Raw genomic sequence first — 24319 nt, 5'->3', positions numbered from 1 at the left:
ATGGCGCCATCTCCGTTGTGGTCTGTCTGACCTTCCCTCGACTGGACAGGGCAAGCATGTGCCCAATGAGCTCTACAGCCTATAGGCCGGGGCTTGTCTCTTTCTGTTGGTGAAACAAACCTTCCAAAGGCCGGGGTCTCTAATCTTCCTTTCGTACACAAATCTTGTCTGCGTTCTGCCCAGCCCGCTCTGTGTCCCCGTTCCGTTTTCTTAGCAGTATATCTGTGTTGTGAGTTCTGACGTCTGTAGCACCGCTGGATCCTGGGGGCACTCCCCCTTCCTACTGCAGCTGCCCTTTTTATCACCATCAGCACCCCGTCGGCCAGCTGGGGGCAAAGGGCTGATCTGTACCCTGCAACCAATCTCCGCGCTCCGCTGCGATGCGGCTCGTAGTTCTCTCTGCTATTTTAGACTGCTTGGGTGTTAATGGCTTCTGCAGGCTAGCACTTTGCTTCGGGATCAGGGCACTAATGTGTGCCAGACCCAGGTGCAAACCTTTCCAGGCACACTCCAGTTCTTAAGCAATCAGGTCTATCAGGTAGATCAGTAATGTTAGGGGCAATGTTGATGTCATCAGTAACTCCTATCCAGCTAACTTACAGATAGATGGTGATCGGGCAGAGTCCGGGCAATCCTGGTGCAGAGTTTTTAAACAGACAGAAAGCAAACTAAGAGCATCTCGGTTCGTAGTCAATGCAGTTTAGCAAATTCCGCAGGTTCGAGTGTATGATTGCGGTTGTCCAGCGGCTAGCTCACCAGCACGTCGCATTTCCGTGGCATGTGCTCCCTGGGCATTAACCGCAACCAAAAGGCTCTTTCTCCAAGCAGCTCAGGTATTGGCAATAAAGTGTCCCATCCTCCAGTCAGTTTGTCACAAAATGAAATTCAAATGCTGCAGTTCAGCCTTGATTTCTCTTATGCCAAATGTCCAAAGTGGCTAACGTTTAGTTGTCATGTCCTAAGCAGTCTGTCATTCCCCCTGTGCAAATGGAGTGTATGCAGCCACATGCAGCAGGAGTCCTTTCAGTCCATACTGCATGTGCACTGCTGCTGTACAGTACCGGTCCTCTGTGTATGGTCTCTGATACGGCCACACCGGAGAGTGAAGCATGTCAATATATGACCCGCTGGGCTGGTCGGCCCCCAGAGGAATGCTCCGAGGCTTGCAGGTTTCTCAGTCCTCTCTTGCATAAGGTGACGGTTGCCATCTCGCCGCTGCACTCGCAGGCTCAGCATTTGTCGGCGTATCTGCGCACTCTGAGGGTTTAGCTAGTCAGTCCCGCAACGGATGTGATCTGCTAACATTTAGATAACTAGATTTGTAAAAGCAGTCGAGTTGACTATAATCTGGAGCGCTTCTGTACGGATCAAGCAGGAGCTACGGAGATTGTTTCTCTACTGCATGGCTGCTCGACACCCCCCCCCCCCCCCCGCCCGCGAGTGCTCCTTACCCATCCATGTGGATAAAGGAACTGGCAGTTGGTAGCAAAGGAGTGTGAGAGGGGGAGATGTACCATCCCTGTTGTGACATAATCCTGCATGTTTGGAGGAAAAAGGGGATGGGACATAGGTGTACTCTGCACCTTTTCATGTGCTTTTGACCACTTCTTGTTCCAGTGCCTTTCCCCATTCTTTACTTCATGCTCTCCTTACTTGTACCAGAAGCATTTGTTCTCCTCTGACCACCATCTCCCAGCCTACCCACGCATGTCGTCTTAACTGAGCCCCGACTACACATGCAGAGACACATCTGTAATAGAAGGAACGCTAGCCTCATAAAAAAAAAATGTCCTTTTTTAAATTTCTACCTGGCTCAGCCTTACTGATGGATCCAGGGGTGATTCTCCTGGGTGAACCACTGGAGTCTATCTACCCAATGAGTGGCCATAGAGCGTCCTTGATATCACAGTTGTTGTTAGCTGCACCCATAGCGCTGGCCAAGTCATGGAAGAGTAAGGAGGGTCCACAGATGAATATATGGTGTTATAAGATCTGGGAGGTTGCAGAAGGGGAGAAGGTGGGGGCTTTGGTTCAGGATAAATATACCAGACATGTTTCTACATTACTTTTTTTTGCAGGAGTTTTGTGATAACAACACTGCGTGTTCAGTCAAGCCACAAATGCTACGTCACTTTTCTTTGATGTAAGTCGCTATGTTCATGTTACTACGCTTAAACAAGGGGCGGATGATGAAAAATGGATTCCCGACTGTGGTTCAATTATTTTCTTAAGAATCTGTATAATGTGTACCCTCTATTATTGGTGCCTTCATTATTGCATACGGTTAATGTGGAACTTGTTTTTGTTTTCCTTTTTTCATGTCATTTGTAAAATTAATAATTAAAGCCTTTAAAAAAAGAAATAAAGTCCACCAAATTCAAAGGGCTGAGTGCAATCAATTGAATTAAAATGAGTGACTGATGCCTGTATGTGCACAATGAGATACAAACATTTAAAGTGACAACTACCACCCCTATTGCTTCTTGCAGGGCAGACAAATGCTCAGTAAATCAATTAACATCATAAACCCATAATCACACAAGGAAGAGGGTCAACTATAACTCCTTTTTGGCGATTTGACCTCTACAAAATTGCAGATTGATATTTGTGCCAGTATGATTTCGTGCTATATGTAGGGATGACCCTGTCTTTATTACAAAACAATTCCAAAAAGATTTTCCAATAAAGAATATGCCAAACACAGTTAATTGATAATACATTTTATATTTTTAATCACTTTCCAATTTACTTACACTCTGGAACATTGGGGCACAGACAAGGCATGCTGTCGGACCTGGATGATGATAATAACAAAGCTTGAATTTAATGCATCATACCTGTAAAAGACAAAAGGAGAGCAAAACCATGTTTTAAAAAGGCATTAAATGTACAGAAGTTGATGCCATTTAAAAAAAGAAAGTAAAAACCTATTCCTCAAAAGGTCCATAACTCACCTTAGTCCGATTTGGACTTTTGCTGTTTCTAGAGCGATTGTGTCATCTTCACTGTCTGCAGTGTCGTCAAGTTCGCCTGGCCTACCAAGGCGAAACAGCAGTTTAATAAGAATATTTAAAACAAAAATAGTAATCAGTTTGCTCAAAATGCAATCATTAAATGTGGAGTCATCAAATGGAAACCTTCACCTTGGGGGTTCAGAGAACATACAATTGGCGATGCTTCATTGGGCTGATTTCTAATTTGTGCAAAATTCACTTGCTTCGGCTTGTTTCATGCAAAGTACTTGCTAGGGGTGCTACTGGCAATAATATTAGCAAAAATTACATTATATGGGCAGTACCAGATGGTAACAATCTGCGGCCTCATTACAGGCCCTTATTATGCTTGAGGCTAATAACTTGTGGGTCGCCACCCGTACCATGAAAGCCTGTGGAACAAGTATTTATTGCTTAAGTAAACATTACAAGAAGAACTTATATTAGGGTTACGAATATACTACATGTAAGATCAATTCCAGACTAGTCACATGGTGAGCAGAAATATGACTGAAATTACTTTCCCAGTCTTTGCTTTGCAGAGGGAATTATCTAGTGATTGGTCAGGAGTAGTACAAGTTGTTTAATTACAAAGTAACATAGCATTGACCGGGGCAGTTCAATCCCACTATCCTGACCCTACGTGTACAGATAGCCATGATCCTTCACATGTCTAAATTCTAAAGTTGTTTCTTTTTCTGATAAGAGCTTTATCGGAGTATGATATGAGTGTGTGTGCTTTAACACTCACTTGGGAACACATGGTGTCAGCATGTGACTCTAAACAGATAAAAGCCACAGAAAGACTATTAAAAGTATGTCATGTCCTCTTTGAGTCGTGTGAATCGGTTTAGTCTCACATGCTTTGCCTAGACTAGCGGGCAGTACCAAGTAAAGGTGGTAGATGAGTTGAAGAAGTTGAAAATAAATGCTTAAGTACAGAATGTCCCACCTGTGAGTCTGATCTTGCTAGTGTATCTAATCAATGTGTACTTAGAACTCCAAGTATCAGCTTTGCAAACTACATGCAATAGGACGTTTGCTATGAAATCTAAATTGGCTCCAGTACTTCTTGTTGAGTGTACTTTAGGAGTTAAAGGAATTGGTTCGTGTACCAGTGTGTAGCAGAGATTAATACTGCACACAATCCACTTAGCAACGGTAGATATAGTGACTGGGCACCCCTCCCATTCAGTTGCAAATAATAAAACAACCAACCGACTGGCTCCAGAGAGTGAACTTGTTTTGTCTTAAAAGGACATAACCAGACTGTGCACATCAAGTGTGTTTCTGGATTTTGATAGAAAACAGGCAAATCTATTGACTGGTTTACACAAAATTGCTAATTTAATTTGTATGGAAAATGGGGGTGAGTCCTAAATACAACTTTTGTGTATACTGACAAAAGGATTGTCTACTGAGAATGCCTTGCTTCCTTTCCTTATTCTTGTGATTGTAATGAGGAAAGTCACTTTGCAAATGAGGTCCCTTAGAAAAGATTTGTACATAGGCTCAAAGGTGAGACCCATGTAGGCCGGTAATTTGATCCCAGCCTGGAGGTGGGTGCACCATCGGCAGATATATGCATTTTAATGATTTGTTCCACCACAACACTATCTGCTACGAGGTGGTGTAAGCTGGTCGGGCTCCTAGATGTACCTTAAATAAACTGTACACTAGCCTCGAATTCAAGAGCAGTATTAAGTAGGTGTCAATCTCTGCTGATAACCAAAACATTGGATCGATCTGTGTATTTTTGCATCATATAGCAAACATCTTCAATTTGGGAAATAGCAATGTCTTGTGTTTGGTTTTCTGGCCTCATGTAGTATGTCAATGCTTCGTTGAGGCAGTTTTATGTGACCAAATTGTGATCTTAGGAGCCAGGAGTTCACAGTTGGTATATTGGGGTACATAATCTGTTCATTTAGCCCAGCCAACAGGTTGTGAAATGGATGCAATTTGATTGGTAGCTGAAGCAAATAATGTAGGATGTGAGGATACCCCCACTTGAAATGCCTGCATTGGAGCAATGATGTTTAGTGTCAAAATGAGTAATTTCTGAATAACTCTGTGTAAGAGGGGAGTCGGTGGGAAAAGTGTACGCAAATCACACAAAAATTCATCCATAGTGTCTTGCAGAGGGGACTGTGGTAGCAGGTATCTAGTAACGAATACTCAAATTGCATGTATACTTGGCGCACATAAGTCTGTTTGGATGACCAGATGTTGTAAAGATTTGTTAGGGTAGATCTGTGTTGAGTTCCCACTCATTTTCATGAACTAGCAGCCTCTTTAGGCTCTCCGAAAAAACAAATGTGCACTCTGGGGCTATGTTGTGCTTGAATGAAGACTTGCCTGGGTATGCACTACTGCCATGTCTGCTTTGCCAGTAGCAACAGTGTTGGTGAGTACATTCTGTGGTGTTTATTTATGTAGAACATGGCTGTTGAATTGTCTGTGTTTATGAGGATGCTCTTGTGAAGGTAGGGCAGTATTTGAAAACCGTTATCAATACATTTTAGTACGGACTATGTGGATACAAGCATCACTGCTGTCTAACGCAAAACAGGTTCTATATGAAAAAAAAACCTGACAATGGAGACCTTTGCTTCAGCTTTAAAAAGTCGAGTTTCCAACAATTAAAGACAGTTAGCACTTGTAAATTCAAAAAAGCTGTTACACCAAAGTCGCAGTACAAAAATATTTGTTTCCCTAATCAGGGAATACGGGGAATTTAAAAAATACTGGCCATAACAATTTATTTGCACTGTGACAGGACATATTTTGCGGTCAATACTTACGGCTTGACAGATGGCTCATAGACGCCACTATCACCAGCAACAGATTCATCTGATACGGCTGCAGATACGCCAGTTGCTTTCTCCTCTAGAAGCTGGCCCACCTTTCTCCTTGGCAAACTCATGTCTAAAACAGATGATAACAGAGTTACAAACTTGAAGACATGCTTTTCGTCAGTGTATTTACTGCTTTAAACTATTAACAATTGGAGAATCGTAAAGAGTTTATGACGGAAGAGAAACGATTGTGTCTATTCTTACAAACACATACGGTTAAAAAATACAACTTATAATACCCCGGATTGTCGGTTGTGAAGGTTTACAACAGAACATGTACAGTTCAGAGTTCTCTACCATAGAGGAGGGAACGGTGTCCCACCAGAAATCTTAATGAGACAGACGATGAAAGTGGATGACAGTGTAGCAAAGCAGAAATACACCTATGTGCCATTTGTGTATCACAAAGATGACAAAACCATTAGGAGCACGTTTCAGAACAGCCGCCCCACGTTAGGAATAACAATATGTGAAGGTTACAATGTCACACACCAAGAACACAACCAAGCTGTCAAGCAAGGTTACATAAACTGAAATGTGTTACGTGCCCACCCACATTTAAAAATGGTTATCACCTTGTGATGAATACAATAAAAAAATGTAGTCACTGGTAATATTCAAGTATTGACACAAATAATACTTTGGGCTTTCATGTAACGGATATGTTTTCTGTGTTAAAAGGTAGTGAGAGCATAAACCCAAGTATTGCAGATAAAGGGCCAGTTGTTGCCAGAACATGCCCGGGTACTACAACTTGCCAGGTATTGCCATGATATGTTAGAGAGCTCATATCGCAGGTATTTCTATTAACCAAGTAATACCATCATATGGCAACATACCCACATCACTGCAGGGCATTGCATCATAATGAGCCAGAAACTTGTATTACTTACCAGTTTTGCCATCAAATGCCCAGCGATTCACAACATCTGCAAAGCATTGCAGTAATTTTCCTACATACCCACATTCAGAGTACTGCCAATGGCTATAGGGCATTGCCAACAAATGCCCAAGTGCCACATCATTCACAAGGTGCTGTCTTCACATGCCCGAGTAAATCATTTGCCAAGTACTGGCCTCACAGACCAAGCTAGTCACAACTGTGTCAGGTATTGCAGTCATTGACCTAGGTACTCACATCATAGGCCAGGCAGTGGTAACGTTTTCCTGATGTTGGCATTACGTGCTTAGGTACTTACATTTGCCAGGTACAGTCATGTGAGGCTGAATCTCAGCTGGAACAATATAAATCCTATAGATAGCCTGAGCCAACATCTGCCAAACTTCGAACCTGAATGTCCCTGTTGGATTTTGATTTTAAAAACACTACTGTAGACTTTACATACCCCAATTATGTACTTGTATCTTGCACAAACACCTTTTTTACCTTTACTGAAATATAGAGTATATTTTTAGACAATCTCTGTATAAAGGTTCCTTTATTAGGTAATTCTGTGTTACCCTGTAAATTGCTCGACAACAGCTAGCAGTAGGTGTGAAGTAAAGGAAAAGCTTAAAGAATGCCTGTTTGACTTGGTTAGGTACCACCTGTGAAAGCCAACCCAACAGTTGTAGATGACTCAGTAGACCAGGCGGCTGACCTAGCAGTGGTCTCGAGCCAGTGCCAGGAACTACTCAGCATCAGAAAGCGGTGGGATTCTTGAAGTCCATCTCCCAGGTCGCATGCTGCCTGAATCAACTTCATGCAAAACTCTGTACTGACCACAGCGAGAATTCTTTCTCTTCCACAAGCCCAGTTCACCAGTTACTTATGAAGTGTGACAAGGCCAGTAACTGAGACACAAATCCACAACTAGCCAACAAATGTTCAACAGATCTCATGGCATATGTGGCTGTTGAGGATTATAAAGGGAACATAAGTATCCAATTCTGTCAACTATGCCAACGAGCCTAACAAGTAAGGGAAGGGAAACCCAGTGACCAACTCATTTGTGAAACGTCCTAATTGACTGAGATATTGTACGTTTCAAAAATGCCCCATACAAATCAGGCAAGAAAGATAGTGGCTTCAGATCCCACCAAGAGCAACTAATTCTGTTGCCCAAGGTGTTAGAAATACGAGGGAATATTTCACCATAATTTGCTGTGGCCCAAATAAATGTATTTAAATTTACAAAATGCATTTGTTGGTTTGTTTTTATTATTTATATTGCGCACCAGACGCAGGGGCATTTGGGCGCGAACGCTTAAAGAGGGATGTTCAGCTTAGGTTACAGGTTACAGATTAAACATAATAGGCAACATTAGGGTACAGCTACGGTTACAATGCTGTAGATATGTATTGTCAAAGAATCACAGATGTATATGCAGTAAGTTTACAAAAATGCAGGTCTGACATAAATAGGCAAAGCAAATATACAAGAAATACATGAGATCCTAGATGTCGGAAGGGTGAAGTTAGGCATCATGATCTTTTAGCCATTGACTCAGGTTGGATCTGAATTGCAGGTAGGGGAGATCTTCCCTTAAGGCAGGGGGAAGGGAGTTCCAATATTGTGCTGCTTTAACAGCGAAGCTACTCCCGCCAGATTTAGTGAGTTTGAATCTGGGTACTAACAAAAGGTTGGAGTTAGCTTTTCTGAGGGGGCGAGAGGCTGTTTGTCTGGTGAATCTGTCTATAACGTAGCGCAGGGCTGCGTGGTTGAGACATTTGTGTGTAAGGGATGCTGTTTTGAGAAGGATTTTGTCATTAGTGGTGAGCCAGTTAGTAGATCTCCTGAGGTCTGATATATTGGAGTTTTTAGGGAAGTTTAGGGCGGCTCTCAGGGCACTATTTTGAAATGTCTGGATTTTGGCGGTGATGTATTTGTTACTACCTATGTAGAGGGTGTTGCAGTAGTATGGAAGAGGAAAGTCTGTGACAGCCAGGTCTGAAAGGTTGGATTTTGCTATATCAGGCTGACGAGAACGTAAAATGAGATTGCAAATAGAGATGCTAATTATTAGTAACTAGGCTATTTCAGCATACATTTATGAATCTGGCACATTCACACCTAACGCAGTATTGGCCCAAGCCATACTGTCACTTGGCTATTCCAGCATACTTTTAGGAATCTGGCACATTCACACCTAAAACTAGCCAATCATACTTTTATGGAACGGCACATTCACACCGAACGTCTAGAAACCCTGTCTTGAAGAATGTCCCCCCATATTCATTTTGGGTAAGGTTCCTCTTCAAGGCAGAATTATTGAGTAGTCTTTATTAAATAATGTTTTCAAATAGTAATTGTTTAGATAACTAGATAACTTGGCAATCTGAGATTTTCATTTAAGAATCATGTAGAAAGCTATATCCTATTTCTTATATTGACTTTCTATGTTTTGTCTGCTTCCCTGCAGGGATTATCATTACTTACTATGCCCCGAGGAAGGCGTTTCTTTGACATCAGTGGCCTTACAGGTGGCCCGCCGAAACGTAAATATGGGCTCTTTCTGCTAGAACATTAATTTAGTTTCCAGCTTCATTTCTTTGAGTCCCTCTCTTTTCAATCTGAACATTGTGAAAAGTTTACGTTGGCGGACCTGTACAAGTGAATTTACACTTTTGCATAAATAAATTGAATTGAATGTTTTTTCATTTTTATATATGTTTTTGTTCTTATTTAAATGTTAAACTATGGTAAATTTGTTAATGTACACCCATGTATATATGTATGGAATATCTATTTCTCACTGTAAATTTCATGTCAGTTTGATATCATAATTTTCCTTTTCTGCTTTTGTGAAATAAACTTTTTGAAAATGTCTTTTCAATTTGGTTTTATATTGTGCTAGATTTCTATCTGATTATCTTAATTTGCTTTAAGGAAGAATAATTAGGATATCTTTCTTTGGATACCATGTCAATTAGGACTATAGTCTATGAATTTATTTTTTATAGCGTTTGAATTTCTTTGTGTGACTATTTGAGTCCCCCTCAATAGCTGTACCACTTTGTTGGGGCAATCCCCTATTTTGTAATTGCCGTTTAGGCAAACTTGTTGCCGTGGAAGTGGAAAATAACGAAACTTGGAAGGATTTAGTCCAGTTTGATCCATTTTTCGTATAACTTTTTAGTACATTTCTTGACTACTTCTTGACGTCACCTTTGCTTTGGGCCTTGTGTGGGCCGCGGGCCTGGGGGGATCACTGACTAGCACTTTCTCTTTTTCTTTTTTCTCTCACAGTATGACTGAGAGTCAAACATTTAGCTTTACTGAGGAACAGATCTCAGAAGTACTCAGTGGCCCTTCCATCTTTGACCCGGCAGGCACTAACCCAAATATAGCTCACTATACTGATAGTGATGAATTACTAAAACTCAAAAAGAAAAATTTTAGGACTGAATTACATGGCCATTTTTTGCGTGAATATTTGAAATCTAATACTTTTCCGGCCGGCCTAATTGTAAGAAACGAGCCCTGTTTTTTTTTGTCTGATAAACAATATACGACTACCTTTAGTCAAATTGCCATTTAGTGTAGTCGGACTTTATGGTATTAACTATCACCACGGCTCAAAGAACTAGCCTGGAAACCCAAAACACCTTAGAGTTAGAAGAAGCTAAATTCTTATCCAGCACAGTTATCACTGATGCTAAGGACCAACTAGATTCTGTGAATAAATTATTTGAAGAATTCTGAGCCATAGTGATTGGCGAAAAAACTAAGAAACTTGCGAAGGACATCCGCGAGTTTAAATTAGAAAAATATTCCCATACACCACTGAGGCTTATGTAGAAGCAATCAACAAACAATCAGCATCGAAACGAGGACCAGGTAACAAAAGTAGAGGCGTTTCCTTCTAAAGCTCTAGTAGCAGTGGATCAGATAACCAGTCAGCACAGAACCCACAACAACCATTTGGTAACTTTCAACCAAATAATCCTTTTTTAGGCAGAGGAGGATTTGGAATACCTCAGTGGGGCCCGCCATGGTTTCAACCGTTTGTACCAATACGGAGACCCTGGGGCAGGCGTCGCCGCACTTGTTGACCCAGAAAGTACCACAAATACCCATTTTCAATTTAGCTAACCTTTGTCTGAGTCCATCACAATTATCTTGTTTTATCAAAAGGCCTCTCATTCGTCCCCACGAGAGGAATTGAGTGGTTTTCCACCGAAATGCAAGTTCAGAGATTTGTACGAACTATAAGAATTAAATCATTCTTTCAAGACACACCGGAGAGAACCCAAGAGCAGGATTCCGGACTTCGTTGTCCTCCTACTTTTACACCTCAGTACAACCAAATGTCTAAAGAAATTTTGACATTTCAGAAGAGAGTACTTAAGGATCTACACAATATAAACATTAAAAACAACAGACCATATATAAAGCACAATCTAACTGTTGAGGAGAACAAAGCTCTCACCGAATTGGCCTCAAATGAGGCAATAGTGATCAAACCAGCAGATAAGGGGGGTGGAATAGTTGTGATGACCAACACCCAATACTTGGAGATGGTAAACAATTTACTAGCTGACTCAGTGAGTTATAAAAAACTGAAAAAGGATCCCACGAAAGACATCAAAGCGGAGATTGACCAAGTAGTCAAATATGCATTTGACCGCAACTGGGTGACGGAGAATGAATATGATTTTTTGACAACCAGTCAGGGACGTACACCGACTTTATATGCGCTACCTAAGGTCCACAAAAACATCACCAACCCACCAGATCGACCAATAGTCTCGGGTTGCGGCACTATACTTGAACCATTGTGTAAATTTATTGATACTTTTCTCAAACCACTTAGTATCCAAACAAGGACTTACTTACGGGACACAATGAATACTATTCAAATTTTTGAACATCTTGAATTTGATCCTACCAAACATATTCTAGTAACGATGGATATAACTTCTTTATATACTAGCATCCCTCAGACACAGGCCCTAGACTGCATGTTGGAATATTTGACAGAATAAAACACACAACAGAGGGTGCCAATTAATTTTATCATGGAATTGATGGAATTAGCATTGTGCAAGAACTATTTTGAGTTCAATGGAACCTTCTTTTTTTCAGACGAAAGGCACCGCGATGGGCGCCGCCTTTGCGCCTAGCTTGACTATTCTACTCATGGCTAAATTCGAAACTGAACACATTCTTTGTGAATCCAATCCCTTCCACAAATCTATTTTGAATTGGAAGCGCTATATAGATGACATTATTTTCATGTGGGAAGGACCTGAAAATTAACTCTGAGTTCTTTTCCTGGCTCAACCGGATTGATGCCAATATCCAATTTACACTTGAACACTCTAAGAATCAAGTCATTTTTTTGGATCTCGTCATCAAGCATCAAGATGGGGAGCTTAAATGTTGTCTACACCGCAAAACTAGTGCTAGGAACACATTATTGCATTTCATGAGTGATCATCCCCGGCACCTTAAAGACAATCTTCCGTACGGGCAATATTTACGAATTAGGAGAAACTGCACTGACATTCATGATTTCAACCAACAAGCGGATGAGTTAGATACCAGACTAAAAGAGAGAGGATATCCGAAAACACTAATTAAAAGGTCACAGGAGCGGGCACGCTTTACGGACCAAGACTCTCTGCTTACCATCAAAACCCAACAGTCAGGGGAGAATAAGATGACCTGTGTTCTAACACATGGTATCAAAGCTTTTCAGATTAAGAAAATTATCTTGAAATACTGGGACATTATTAAACTGGATCTACCGGAGGAGCCCCCGCCTCGTTTTGCCTTTAAAAGGGCTTCAAACATTCGGGACAAACTGATACACTCGAGTTTCCGTAAAGACCCATCTAAAACCGGTCTATGGGATCTGCGCTCAGTTAAGGGTCACTACCCATGTGGTTCCTGTAGTGTATGTACCTTTACCAGAAAGATCAAGGATTTCAAAACAGAGGAACGGGTTTGGACCTTGTCCCACCTTACCAACTGTAGAACCAAAAAGAACAAGTTACTTCTTACCTTGTAACGTTCTTTCGACGGGATGTTCCTCCGACGTATTCCTCATCTTAGATATCTCCTTCCAGCTCTGCTGGCCTCGGAAAATTTTTTCTCTAGAGGGCGCTGCGCGTCGATGTCCTCCGAGTCGATGTCCCTCGACAGCCGCCGTATCGACGTCAACGTCATCCTGCCTATAAAGGCCGCGCGCAGCGTCCGTTGCTCAGTTCCATTTTGTAGCCCACAATAATACTTTCTGGAGTAACTAATCACCCTGAAGGAGCGTAAGCTGCAACAACAAGGGAAGTAGAACTGCGGGGATGGATGGGAGGGTCGATGAGGAATACGTCGGAGGAACATCCCGTCGAAAGAACGTTACAAGGTAAGAAGTAACTTGTTCTTCGAAGGGATTGTGTCCTCCGACGTATTCCTCATTTTAGATAGGCTCCCATAGCAGTATTCTATTATTGGAGGAGGGAGTACTGACTTCACGATGTCTTCTATTGATGAATAGAATGCAGTACAGCCCTTCCAAACCTAGTCTCTTGACTGGAGGAGGAATCCAGATTGTAAAAACGTGTAAAGGTATGGACAGACGACCATGTAGCGGCCGCACATATGTCTTTAACCGGCACGCCTCTTTTGAGGGCCGATGAAGCTGCAATACCTCTGGTCGAATGAGCCCTAAGGTTTTGAGGGGGCTCTTTCCCTGCCAGTTTATAACATTCCAGAATGGCTAGAATGATCCATCTGGAAATGGTCTGCTTAGTTATTGGTAACCCCAGCTTGTGACCTGTGTAACCTACAAACAGCTGGTCTGCCTGTCTTATCCTGGCTAGTCTACTAATGTAAAAACTTAAAGCCCTCCTAGGGTCTAGCCTGTGTAACCTCTCTTCCTCTTTCCCCGGGTGAGGAGGAGGATAGAAAGATGGTAGGGTAATCTTCTGAGTGATAAAATGGAATTCAGAAACCACCTTTTGGGAGGAAATTAGGCTTCACTTGCAGGACAACTTTGTCTTTGTGAAATATTGTGTGAGGGGGTTTACAAGAAAGAGCTTGTAATTCGCTCACCCTTCTAGCAGATGTAAGTGCTATTAATAAAACAGTTTTAAGGGTAAGGAATCTTAACAAACAAGAATGGAGAGGTTCGAAAGGTGTACCCATCAGGAAAGTTAGTACTAAGTTTAAATCCCATAGGGGAACTTGGAATGGTCTTGGGGGATAAACATTGGTTAACCCCTTTAGAAACTGTATTACCAAGGGTAATTTGAAATAGGATGGTTCTTCCGCAGTACGCTTAAAGATGGATAGCGCTGCGAGATAGCCCTTAATGGTGCCAACTTGAAGGCCTGAATTTGCCAAAAATAGTAGGAAGGACAAAACCATTGGTGTACCACATGAAAAAGGGTAGATATTCTGTTCTCTACACCAGCTGCAAAATCTGTTCCAACGGCAGCGGTATAAAGACTTTGTTGCTGGCCTCCTTGCCGAAAGCAACACCTCCATAACATCATCAGGGAGGTCCCAATCCTTGTACCTCAGCCTTTCAGAAGCCAAGCGTGAGGGTTGAGGATTTTGATGTCTGGATGGAGAACCTGACCTCCCTTCTGTGAGAGTAGGTTCTCTCTGAGTGGAAGTCGAATTGGAGGGCACATGGACAAGTCTAGAAGGTCCGGGTACCACGTTCTCCTGGCCCAATCCGGGGCAATTAGGATCATGGTTCGCCGGAATCTTCTCAACCTCCTGATCATTTGAGGAATGACAGGGACCGGTGGGAACGCGTACAGAAGCGGAAACTCCCAGTCCACTATGAACGCGTCTCCCAGAGCTCCTCTCGGGGGAAATTCCCTTGAGCAGAACAGGTCGCATTTCCTGTTTAGGCTGGTGGCGAACAGATCTACCTGAGGGGTTCCCCAAAGGGCGAAGATCTCTTGAAGGACTTCCTGAGCTAGCTCCCACTCGTGGGAGATTGTGTTCTGCCTGCTCAGAGCGTCCGCTGTGAAGTTCTTCTCTCCGGCTAGGTGAACTGCCGATAGAGAGATTCCTTCTTGGATTGCCCAAAACCAGAGCTGCATCGCCTCTCTGCACAGGGGTAGTGATCCTACGCCTCCTCTTTTGTTGGGGTAATGCATGGCCACCATGTTGTCCGTCATTATCAGGACGTTCTTCCCTTGTACAGCTGGCAGGAACGCCTTCAGCGCAAGTCTGATGGCTCTCAGCTCTAACAGGTTGATGTGTAGTCTGGACTCCGATGGAGACCAACGACCGCTGATGGTCAAGTCGTTGGCGTGGGCTCCCCACCCCGTGAGTGAGGCATCCGTGACTACTGTTATCTCCGGCCAGGGTTGCCAAAACTGTTCTCCTTTCAGAATGTTCTCCCGACAGGCCCACCACTGAAGGTCTCGAGCCACCCTGCTGGGAACCTGAAGAAGATCTGTCATTCTCCCTGAGAATTGTGACCACTGAGTCCTCAGTGCCCACTGGAGGGATCTCATTCTCAGGCGAGCCTCTGGCACTAGGAAAATGCAGGATGCCATGAGGCCTAGCAACCTCAAAAAGTTGAAGGCTGGGAGACGTTGGGCATGCTGGAACTTGGTAACCATCTGTAGAATATCTTGAGCCCTCACCTCTGGTGGCGAGGCTTTTCCCAGGGAAGTGTCCAGGATCGCTCCTATGAACTGGAGTCTCTGCGATGGTATCATTTGTGACTTCTTTAAATTGAGGGAGAAACCCAGTCTGTGAAGGAAGTGGCACACGTGATTTAGCTGGATCTGAGCTTGTTCCGGAGAAACAGCCCTGATCAACCAATCGTCCAGGTAGGGGTAGACGTGAATCCCTTCCCTCCTTAGACTTGCAGCCACTACCGACATTAACTTGGTGAAGACCCTCGGGGCGGAGGTCAGCCCAAATGGCAGCACTCGAAATTGATAGTGAGAGTTGCCAATTGCGAACCTCAGGTATTTCCTGTGTTTGAGATGGATAGGCACATGGAAATAAGCGTCCTGAAGGTCCAGAGATACCAACCAGTCCTGGAACTGAAGGGCCTGGAGGATCTGAGAAAGAGTGACCATCTTGAATTTGTCTTTTCTGAGGAATTTCTTCAATTCTCGCAAGTCCAAGATGGGTCTCAGTCCTCCGTCTTTCTTTGGAATGAGAAATTAAGGGGAGTACCAGCCCTTGTTCCTCTCCGCTACAGGTACCGGTTCTATGGCACCTTTCTCTAGCAGGTCCCAAATTTCCTGCAAGAGGAGCGGATCTGGAGCTTTCTGAGAGCTGATCCCTGGTGGATGACTCTGAGGTATACGTAGGAAAGGCAGGCAGTAACCTTGGGCAACTGTTTCCAATGCCCAAGCATCTGACGTGATAGCCTGCCATACCGCCAGATGTTGAGTCAACCTGCCTCCTACAGGTGTCCTGTGAGGGAAGTCCTCAGAGTGGTTTTGGGGCGGCTGATGCATATGCCGATGGTAAAGAGGTACCTGCTGTTGCTGCGGCTTTTGAATATCTACCCCGTCCACCTCGGGTAGTTCTTCTTTGACCCCTTTGAGCCGGTCGTCCTCTACCTCTTCCGAATGCAGAGTAGAAGCAAAAGGACTTGCCCCTCGCAGAGGTTCCTGTGGGACGAAAAGGAGTCTGACGGATTGCAGCTCCTAGGGATTTTGCTGCTGCTTTTGAAGTTTGCAGTTTCTCTAAACTGTCATCCGCCTTTTTCCCGAACAAAGAAGAGCCATCGAATGGCATGTTCAAGAGCCTGGCTTGCACATCTGGGGCAAAACCAGACTTTCTCAACCAAGCGAATCTCCTCGTTGATGTACTTGCCGCCATTGCTCTGCTGATACTGTCAGCCGAATCAATGCCCGTCTGGAAGGATTCGCACATAGCGTCTTTACCGTTCTGTATAATATTCAGGAACGCATCCCTTTCTTCTCCCTCCGGGATGCAGTCAGCCGCTGTAGAAGCACACTCCCAAAGTGTATGGCTGAACCTAGCAAGGGTGCAAGTAGCATTAACAGATTTTAACGCCATGCTACATGCTGAAAAGACTTTCTTTGCCATAGCATCCTATTTTTTATCGTCCCTGTCCTGTGGGACGGTAGGATAAGCCGTCTTGACATCGGTAGAGGATGCTGCCTGTACCACCAGACTTTCTGGGGATGGGTGTTTAGACAAAACCTCTGGGTCTGTAGAAGATACCCTGTACTTTGTAGACAGTTTTTTATTTACTGCTGGTACTACATCTGGGGTTTCCCAGTTTGTCATGATCTTTCTCTGAAGAGCTTTATGAAAAGGCACCACAGGATCCTCCTGTGGGCCTTTGTCAAGAATATCCGTGAGGTCATCTTGTTGGAAAGATTGTGAAGGTGCAGACCAACCCATGAACTCTGTGATCCTGGCCATTAAAGCTCTGTAGGGGGTTTCAGCATGCTCCCCCGGGTCTGGCTTAGCAAACTCCACCTCAGGGGAAGTGTCTAACCCACTTGCCTCATGTTAGGAATCATGAAGATCCTTTAACCTGCGCTCTTCAGAGGAAAATTCCTCTCTAATTGGGGTTACAGGTCCCTGTAACTCAAATGTGTCTTCCTGTTCAAACAATTCACCCTCTTCCAAAATTGAGGACATAGTTCTCAATTGTTCTGAACTCATAAAGGGAGTAAATCCCATTTCCAAGGCAGAGGGTGCCGAACTTGTCATTATTGGCCTCGAAAACGTCGATGTCGTCGACGCCGACGTCGAAGGCTTCGAGCGTGGCGTCGAAAACAAAGGCGGAGGCCTCGAAGACCTTGACAGAATTGGAATTCTACTCGACAATCTCGAAGCCATCGACGTCGAGGACCTGGGGATAGTCACTGGATGTGTCGTAACCGTGACTTTTCTTGGCGTCGACGCCGGTGTCGAAGCTGGCGTCGAGTCGACAGACCCGTGTGTCGAAGGTCCCTTCGACAACGGCGTCGAAGACATCGACCTCGACGGAACCGTCGTCGACGGCGTCGACGGAACCTTCGAGGAAGGTTTGGAGGTCATAGTCCTACTCGAGGGTTCGAGACTGTCAAGACCGGTGGGGGGGTCTGTACTTCCGCTCTCTATATGGTAGAGGAGAGGCACAGAAGACCCCAGCCAAGATTCTCGATTACGGTAGCGATGGACGAGCAATCAAGGCCTAGCTTCTCAGGAGGTGATGCAGGCTGGTTCTTAAGTACAGTGTATCCCCAAGCCCCCACAAAGGAATGTCCACACACTGTATTACTGAAAACACAGTCTTTATATAATTAATATTCAAGGGTTATGTACACTTATCACAATAACGCACTTTGTGCTCAGGAAAATCAGCAATGGTAAATATCTACAATTCTAAAGTGGTACCACTAATATTAGACCTCATTAAAGTGCATTCACAATACTGTTAAAATGGCACACAGATCAATAAGAAGGAAACCAGCAATAGAGAGAGGAGAGATAACAGAGGGTTGAAACAATAGGCAGAATACTGGCCCCTACCACTGGACACAGTTCTGTGTGGAGATCCCCCCACCTGGGCAACCTGTAAAATAAAGGGATATGACACAAGCCCAGTCCATATATTGTTCAACAGTCTTATTCTCTCCTACAATGTTTTTACCCCCCCAATGTACCTGGTGGAGTCGAGTTCTTCGAAGAGGCGTCGACAGATCCTTCTTGAATGACCCCCTTTTAAGCAGGAGTCACGGATCGTCGAGAGGCGTAGAGAAACGTCGAAGACCTCGGGGTTCGGCGACGGGGAATCGACGGCCCTTCTTGAATGCCTTCCCTTTCAAGCGGGAGGCACGGGGCGTCGAACGTCCGTCGACGAACGAGGTAGAACGATGTCGAAGAGGCGGCAGCTTCGTCCGAGCGGTGCTCGTCGGCGTCGGGGCGTCGGCGTCCTGCACGGCGGAGGTGTGCGGGGCACCTCGATGACAATAGTTCTGGACCGCAAAGATTGTAGAGACGGGAGCCCAGCAAGGGCGTCGAGTCGCTCGAGTCTTTGGGATCGTGAGGTGGCGGGAAACCCACCGGCGGATTCTCCTCGGCGCGTTGGTCGTCCTCGACTTTCTCCGGCGGGACAAAGCGGCCGACGATGCGGACGAGGGAGTCCTTCGAGTCAAATGTTCTTAGGCAAGGAGCGGACGGCTCCGGTCGTCGGCGGCACGGCGTCAAGTGGTTCCCACGGCTGGGCAACACAACTTCGACGGGCCTCCAGCGGTTACACAGACCTGCGAACCCTGGTCGACGGCAATGGACTTCGACGGCGTCGATGTCCGGGTGCTTCACTTCGATCTCCTCGGCGGTCCCGTCTCGGGTCGGCAGCCTTTCGAGGGTCTGACTTCCAGGGCGCTTCGGCGAAGATTCAGCGGTGCTCGATGGTCCCTCGGAGCACGGGAAGAGGGCGCCTTACCAGGTCCTCTCTCGGGTCAGTCCTCGACGATTTCGACAACCTTCAGTTCCGTCGAAGCAAATGCCACAGCAAGTCTTCTTCTTCCAGCTGGACGTCGAGGATCAGCAAATCCAGTTACTCTTGAGTGGAGACTCAGCTTCTGAATGCTTCTGAACAATTTCCAGTGGTGAGAGGTCCCCAGATATACTATTCTGTCTCTCATCCACACTGCTGGCACACACACAGCAGCCAATCACACAGAAGGGCATTCATGCAGTCAGTCAGCCAATCAGGCACACAGTGCATTCAGGCCACACTCCTCCCTTTCAGACACTCACAACAAGGAATGTGGATTGGGACAAGTACCCAGCCATTCAACACTACACACTGCATTCAGGCCAGTTTCGGGCAGGGCTGTCTCAGTCTTTGTCTCTCATGCCAGAAACCAGACAACCACAACAAGGAGTGTATATTGGTCACACACTCCATTCACCCAGGTCCCACCCACAGGAGGTACCCACAACATACAGTCACTGGGAAGGCTCCAGTCAGTCTAGCTGGGCCTTCACAACAACACCATATATGGAACTTCCACCCAACAGCCAGTCAGGGGGAAGGGACAGAGTCAGGGCTTCCCAGGACTTTGGGAAAAACAAGATAACTGGCAATAGAAAGCAAGAGGCCACAGGGGCCATCTTGTTTCCTATCAGGAATCAACTGATTCCAATGGCAGGGCCTGGGTATCCCAAAATGGAGGACACCCAGAGCACCTGTCAAATTCAGCATGGAGCTGCCACCAGCCCATACCCTGCTCTGTGGGCCACCCACAGGTGCCCAAAAACATACACTAGGGGCACAGGGTTGTACCCCTACCCATGGGTGCCATAAGGGTATCCCATGGGTCTGTTCACCAAACCAAAAGAGAGCTGCACTGCCAGGAGTCCCTCATGGACTCCTGGGCAGAAAACATGACAGAACACACGGTAAAAACAGAAAAAGGACAAGGATTCAGAGGCCCTGTCCCTCAGATGCATTTCCGGCATCACAGTCGCCCCCCCCAGACTGAGGTGGAGGGTGCCTAATCTCCCACGGGATAGACACCCTCATCCAGACGGTCAACATACCTTCTGGAAAGGCCATCTGCATTATCGTGACTCTTCCCTGGTCTGTGCTCTATGGTGAAGTCTAGCCCTTGTAGGCTAATCGACCACCTGAGCAATTTCGGATTCTCACCCTTCATCTGCATAAGCCACTTCAGGGGCTTATGATCTGTTTGGACCTTGAAGGTGGACCCCGTAAGGTAGGGCCTAAAACGCCTAAGGCTCCAAACTATACTAAAACATTCCTTTTCAACAGTAGCCCACCTAAGTTCTCTACCCTTGAGTTGTCTACTGATGAATATGATAGGATGTTCTCTCCCTTTGTCATCTAACTGGGACAAGACAGCTCCAATTCCGGTGTCGCAGGCATCCGTCTGGACGATAAAGGGTCGGCTGTAGTCAGGCGCACTCAACACAGGTGCCCTACACAGACTTTCTTTCAAGCCATCAAAGGCCCTCTGACAGTCTTCAGTCCAATTAACCTTCCTAGGCTGTTTGGGTGAAGTTAGAGCTGTCAGGGGTGCAGCTATGGTTCCATAGTCTGCCATGAAATTGCGATAGTACCCAGTGAGGCCCAAAAAGGCTCTCACCTGGGTTTGAGTAGTGGGAGTCTCCCAGTTCTGTACGTCCTGTACTTTACTGGAGAGAGGTTGGATTTGACCCCCTCCTACCTCATGACCAAGATAGGTAACTTTCCCCTGAGCTATCTGGCACTTGGTGGCCTTGATAGTGAGGTTAGCCCTTTTCAAGGCCTGCAACACCTTATCCAGATGTGTCAAATGCTCTTCCCAGGTGGAACTGTAGACGGCAATGTCGTCTAAGTAAGCCACACAAAAGGCTTCCAGCCCACTGAGCGCATGGTTGACCAATCTCTGGAAGGTGGCAGGGGCATTCTTCAACCCAAAGGGCATGACCCTAAACTGGTAGAGTCCCTCAGGTGTGGAGAATGCCGTCTTTTCCTTGGCATGGTCCGTCAGAGCTATTTGCCAATAGCCTGAGGTAAGGTCAAAGGTGCTCACAAATTTGGCAGCACCTATAGTGTCCACGAGCTCATCAGCCCTGGGCAATGGGTGCGCGTCAGTTTTGGTGACGGCATTGACTCCTCGGTAGTCCACACAGAACCTCCAATCCTTGGTACCCGCCGGGGAACTTGCCTTGGGGACAAGGACCACTGGACTGGACCAGGGACTGGTGGAGGGTTCAATAACACCCAGATCCAACATCTTGGCGACCTCAGCCTGGATGTGGTTTTTGACGGTATCTGACATACGATAGCTCCTGCTTTTGACAGGCACACTGTCACCAGTGTCAATTTCGTGCTTACACCACGGTGTAAGGCCCGGTGTCAGTGAAAACAGAGGGGCATACTGCTGGAGCAAAGCCCGGCAGGCCCTCTGCTGCTCTGTTGTCAAATCGGGAGAGAGTTGTACTCCCTCCACTGAGCCATCCTGAGGGTTGCTATGCAGCAAATCAGGAAGGGGCTCACTCTCATCCTCTTCTTGCCCTGAAGCTAGCAAGAGACATGAGACCTCTGCTCGCCTGTGGAAAGGCTTGAGCCTGTTGACATGGAATACCTGGGGGGCTACCCCAGAGGCTCCCATGTCCACCAGATAATTGACTTCGCCCATCTTGGAGATGATCCTGAAGGGTCCAGTCCACTTGTCTGCCAAAGCTCTAGGCTTGGTAGGCTCCATCACAAGGATTTCCTGTCCCGGAGTCCAATCCACTTGCGAAGCTTTCAGGTCATGCCAGTACTTATTCAATTCCTGGCTGGCCTTGAGATTTGCTGTTGCCTGACCCATCATTTGTGTCATCCTCCGCCTGAGGCCTAACACATAGTCCCCCACTTGCTTGGCGGGACCTGGAGGGGTGGCTTCCAAGCCTTCTCGGATCAAGGCGAGGGGCCCCCTCACGGGATGTCCAAAGAGTAACTCAAAGGGGCTGAAACCAACACCCTCTTGAGGTACCTCTCTGTAAGCAAACAGCAGGCATGGCAGGAGGAGATCCCATTTCCTCCTTAGGGGCTCTTCCAAAGCACCTAGCATGCCCTTGAGAGTTTTGTTAAATCTCTCAACCAGACCATTGGTCTGGGGGTGGTAAGAGGTGGAGAACTTGTAGGTTACCCCGCACTCTTTCCACATGGTTTTCATGTAACTAGACATGAAGTTGGATCCTCGGTCAGAGACAACCTCCTTGGGGAATCCAACACGGGTGAAAATGCCCAGGAGAGCCCTGGCAACCACCTTGGCAGTAACAGTCCGAAGGGGTATTGCCTCAGGGTACCTGGTGGCATGATCTACCAAGACCAGGATGAACCGATGTCCACCTGAAGTGGGAGGGTCAAGGGGACCGACGATGTCGATGCCCACCCTCTCAAATGGTGTGCCAACCACTGGTAATGGCTGCAGTGGGGCAATGACCCTGCCTCCAGTCTTGCCAGACAACTGACAAGTTGGGCAGGTCCTGCAGTGGGACTCCACCTCTACTCCCATCCGTGGCCAGTAGAAATGGGCAGAGAGCCTCTGCTTAGTCTTCTTGGTCCCAAGATGACCAGCCAAGGGCACCTCATGCGCCAACTGCAGTAGGAAGGGCCTGTAAACCTGGGGTACCACCAACCTCTTGCGGGCACCAGGTTCGGGCTTAGTGGGCTCACTAACAAGGAGCTCACCCTCCCAATAAATCTTGAATGTCCTAGGCACTTCACCTTGTGCCTGGGACAGGGCCTGTTTCCTCAGGCCCTCGAGAGAGTGGCACTCTCTCTGTCCCTTACAGAAGTCTGCCCGGGAGGGTCCCCCTTCAGCTAACAAGCATTGAAGGTCGGGATGATCCTCCGGGTTGAGAACCTCTCCCACAGGAGAGTCTTCTGTCTCTTCTCCCACAGGAGTTGAGTTTGGGTTTTCCGCTGGACCCAGCCCGTCCGGAGCATGGATCCCATTGGGTGCTGTCGGAACAGCAGGAAGAGAAGGTGTTCCCTCCACAGAGGTGGCCTTCTTGGTCTTCCTTCTTCTTGCCTTAGGCCTCGCCTTTGGCTCGGATACCGGACTCACAGCCAGACCCGGTGTCACCTGTGACCTAGTGACTGCAGCAGCAGTCATGGGAAGACCATCCGAGATCAACCCCAACTCTACTAGATCATTTCCTAACAGAATGTTAGCAGGGACATTGTCCTGAACCAGGACAGGAAGCTTTGCTGTCTTGTCTCCAATCATGAGTGTGACTAGGGCTACAGGCGATAATTTGGGAGGCCCACCAGCTAACCTGGTGGTTTGCAGAGGAGCACCTTCATAGTCCTCTGGCTTGAGCAGGGTCCTGTCCACCACTGTCATGCTTGCCCCAGTGTCTCTCAAACCAGTAGAAGGCTGGCCATTCAAGAGGACACTTCTCAAAAATCTACGGGTGTTCTGTGGGATAGTCGCCAGTACTTCTGCGTACTGGTCCCAGGCCCCAAGGGACACTAAGGAAATCTCTACTGGAGCACCAAATGTGATTCCTGTAGAGGAGGGGAGGACAGTGGCCTCCACCTCAGACACGGGGTAAGGGTAGGTCAGGCTGACAGCCTGTACTCCAAGTGCCTTACCTTTACACTTGGGGTCACCCCTTTTGTGATCCAGAGCCCCACAATCCCAACAAGTGCCAGGAGTGCGGGGTACGGTACTGGAACCACTGGGAGCCTGCTTTGCAGCAGGTGGACCACTACTCTTATTCCCACCCACAGAGGACTTATCCCCACTAGATTTTTGGGTCTTAGGAGAGGAAGGTTTTGGTTTACCCGACTGTGACTGCTTTTGGGACTCCTCAGCTTTCTGAGAGGCCCCCTTTTCTTTGTCCTTGTCCTTCCCACTGGAGTCCTTAGGGGACACCCGGTGGGAGACCCACTTGTCAGCCAACCTAGCCAGCTTAAAGGGGTCCAAAATGTTCTGGTCAGCCACATACTGACGCAGCTCTGGTGAACAGGCTTCAGAAAAATGCTCAAAAAACAAGAGGTGGGACAACTCAACAAAAGTTTTCACCTTGTATCCATCAATCCACCCCATCATGTTCATGTGCGCAG

General features: G+C 46.2%; 1 protein-coding gene across 1 annotated transcript in view; it reads right to left on the bottom strand.

The window, feature by feature from the left end:
• The window catches only part of WWC2 (WW and C2 domain containing 2), a 2565136-nt gene that overhangs the window by 690882 nt on the left and 1849935 nt on the right, over positions 1-24319 (bottom strand). The window contains exons 12-14 of the mRNA XM_069631472.1: positions 5798-5921; positions 2955-3035; positions 2754-2837 (exon numbers count right to left, since the gene is read on the bottom strand). Of these exons, the coding sequence (XP_069487573.1) occupies positions 2754-2837; positions 2955-3035; positions 5798-5921 (289 nt within the window). The remainder of the gene's footprint in view (positions 1-2753; positions 2838-2954; positions 3036-5797; positions 5922-24319) is intronic.

This window comes from Ambystoma mexicanum, chromosome 6q, assembly GCF_040938575.1.
Source record: "Ambystoma mexicanum isolate Mex_15411 chromosome 6q, UKY_AmexF1_1, whole genome shotgun sequence".
In the NCBI taxonomy this organism is placed as follows: Eukaryota; Metazoa; Chordata; class Amphibia; order Caudata; family Ambystomatidae; genus Ambystoma; species Ambystoma mexicanum.
This window is presented reverse-complemented; position numbering and strand designations above follow the sequence as displayed.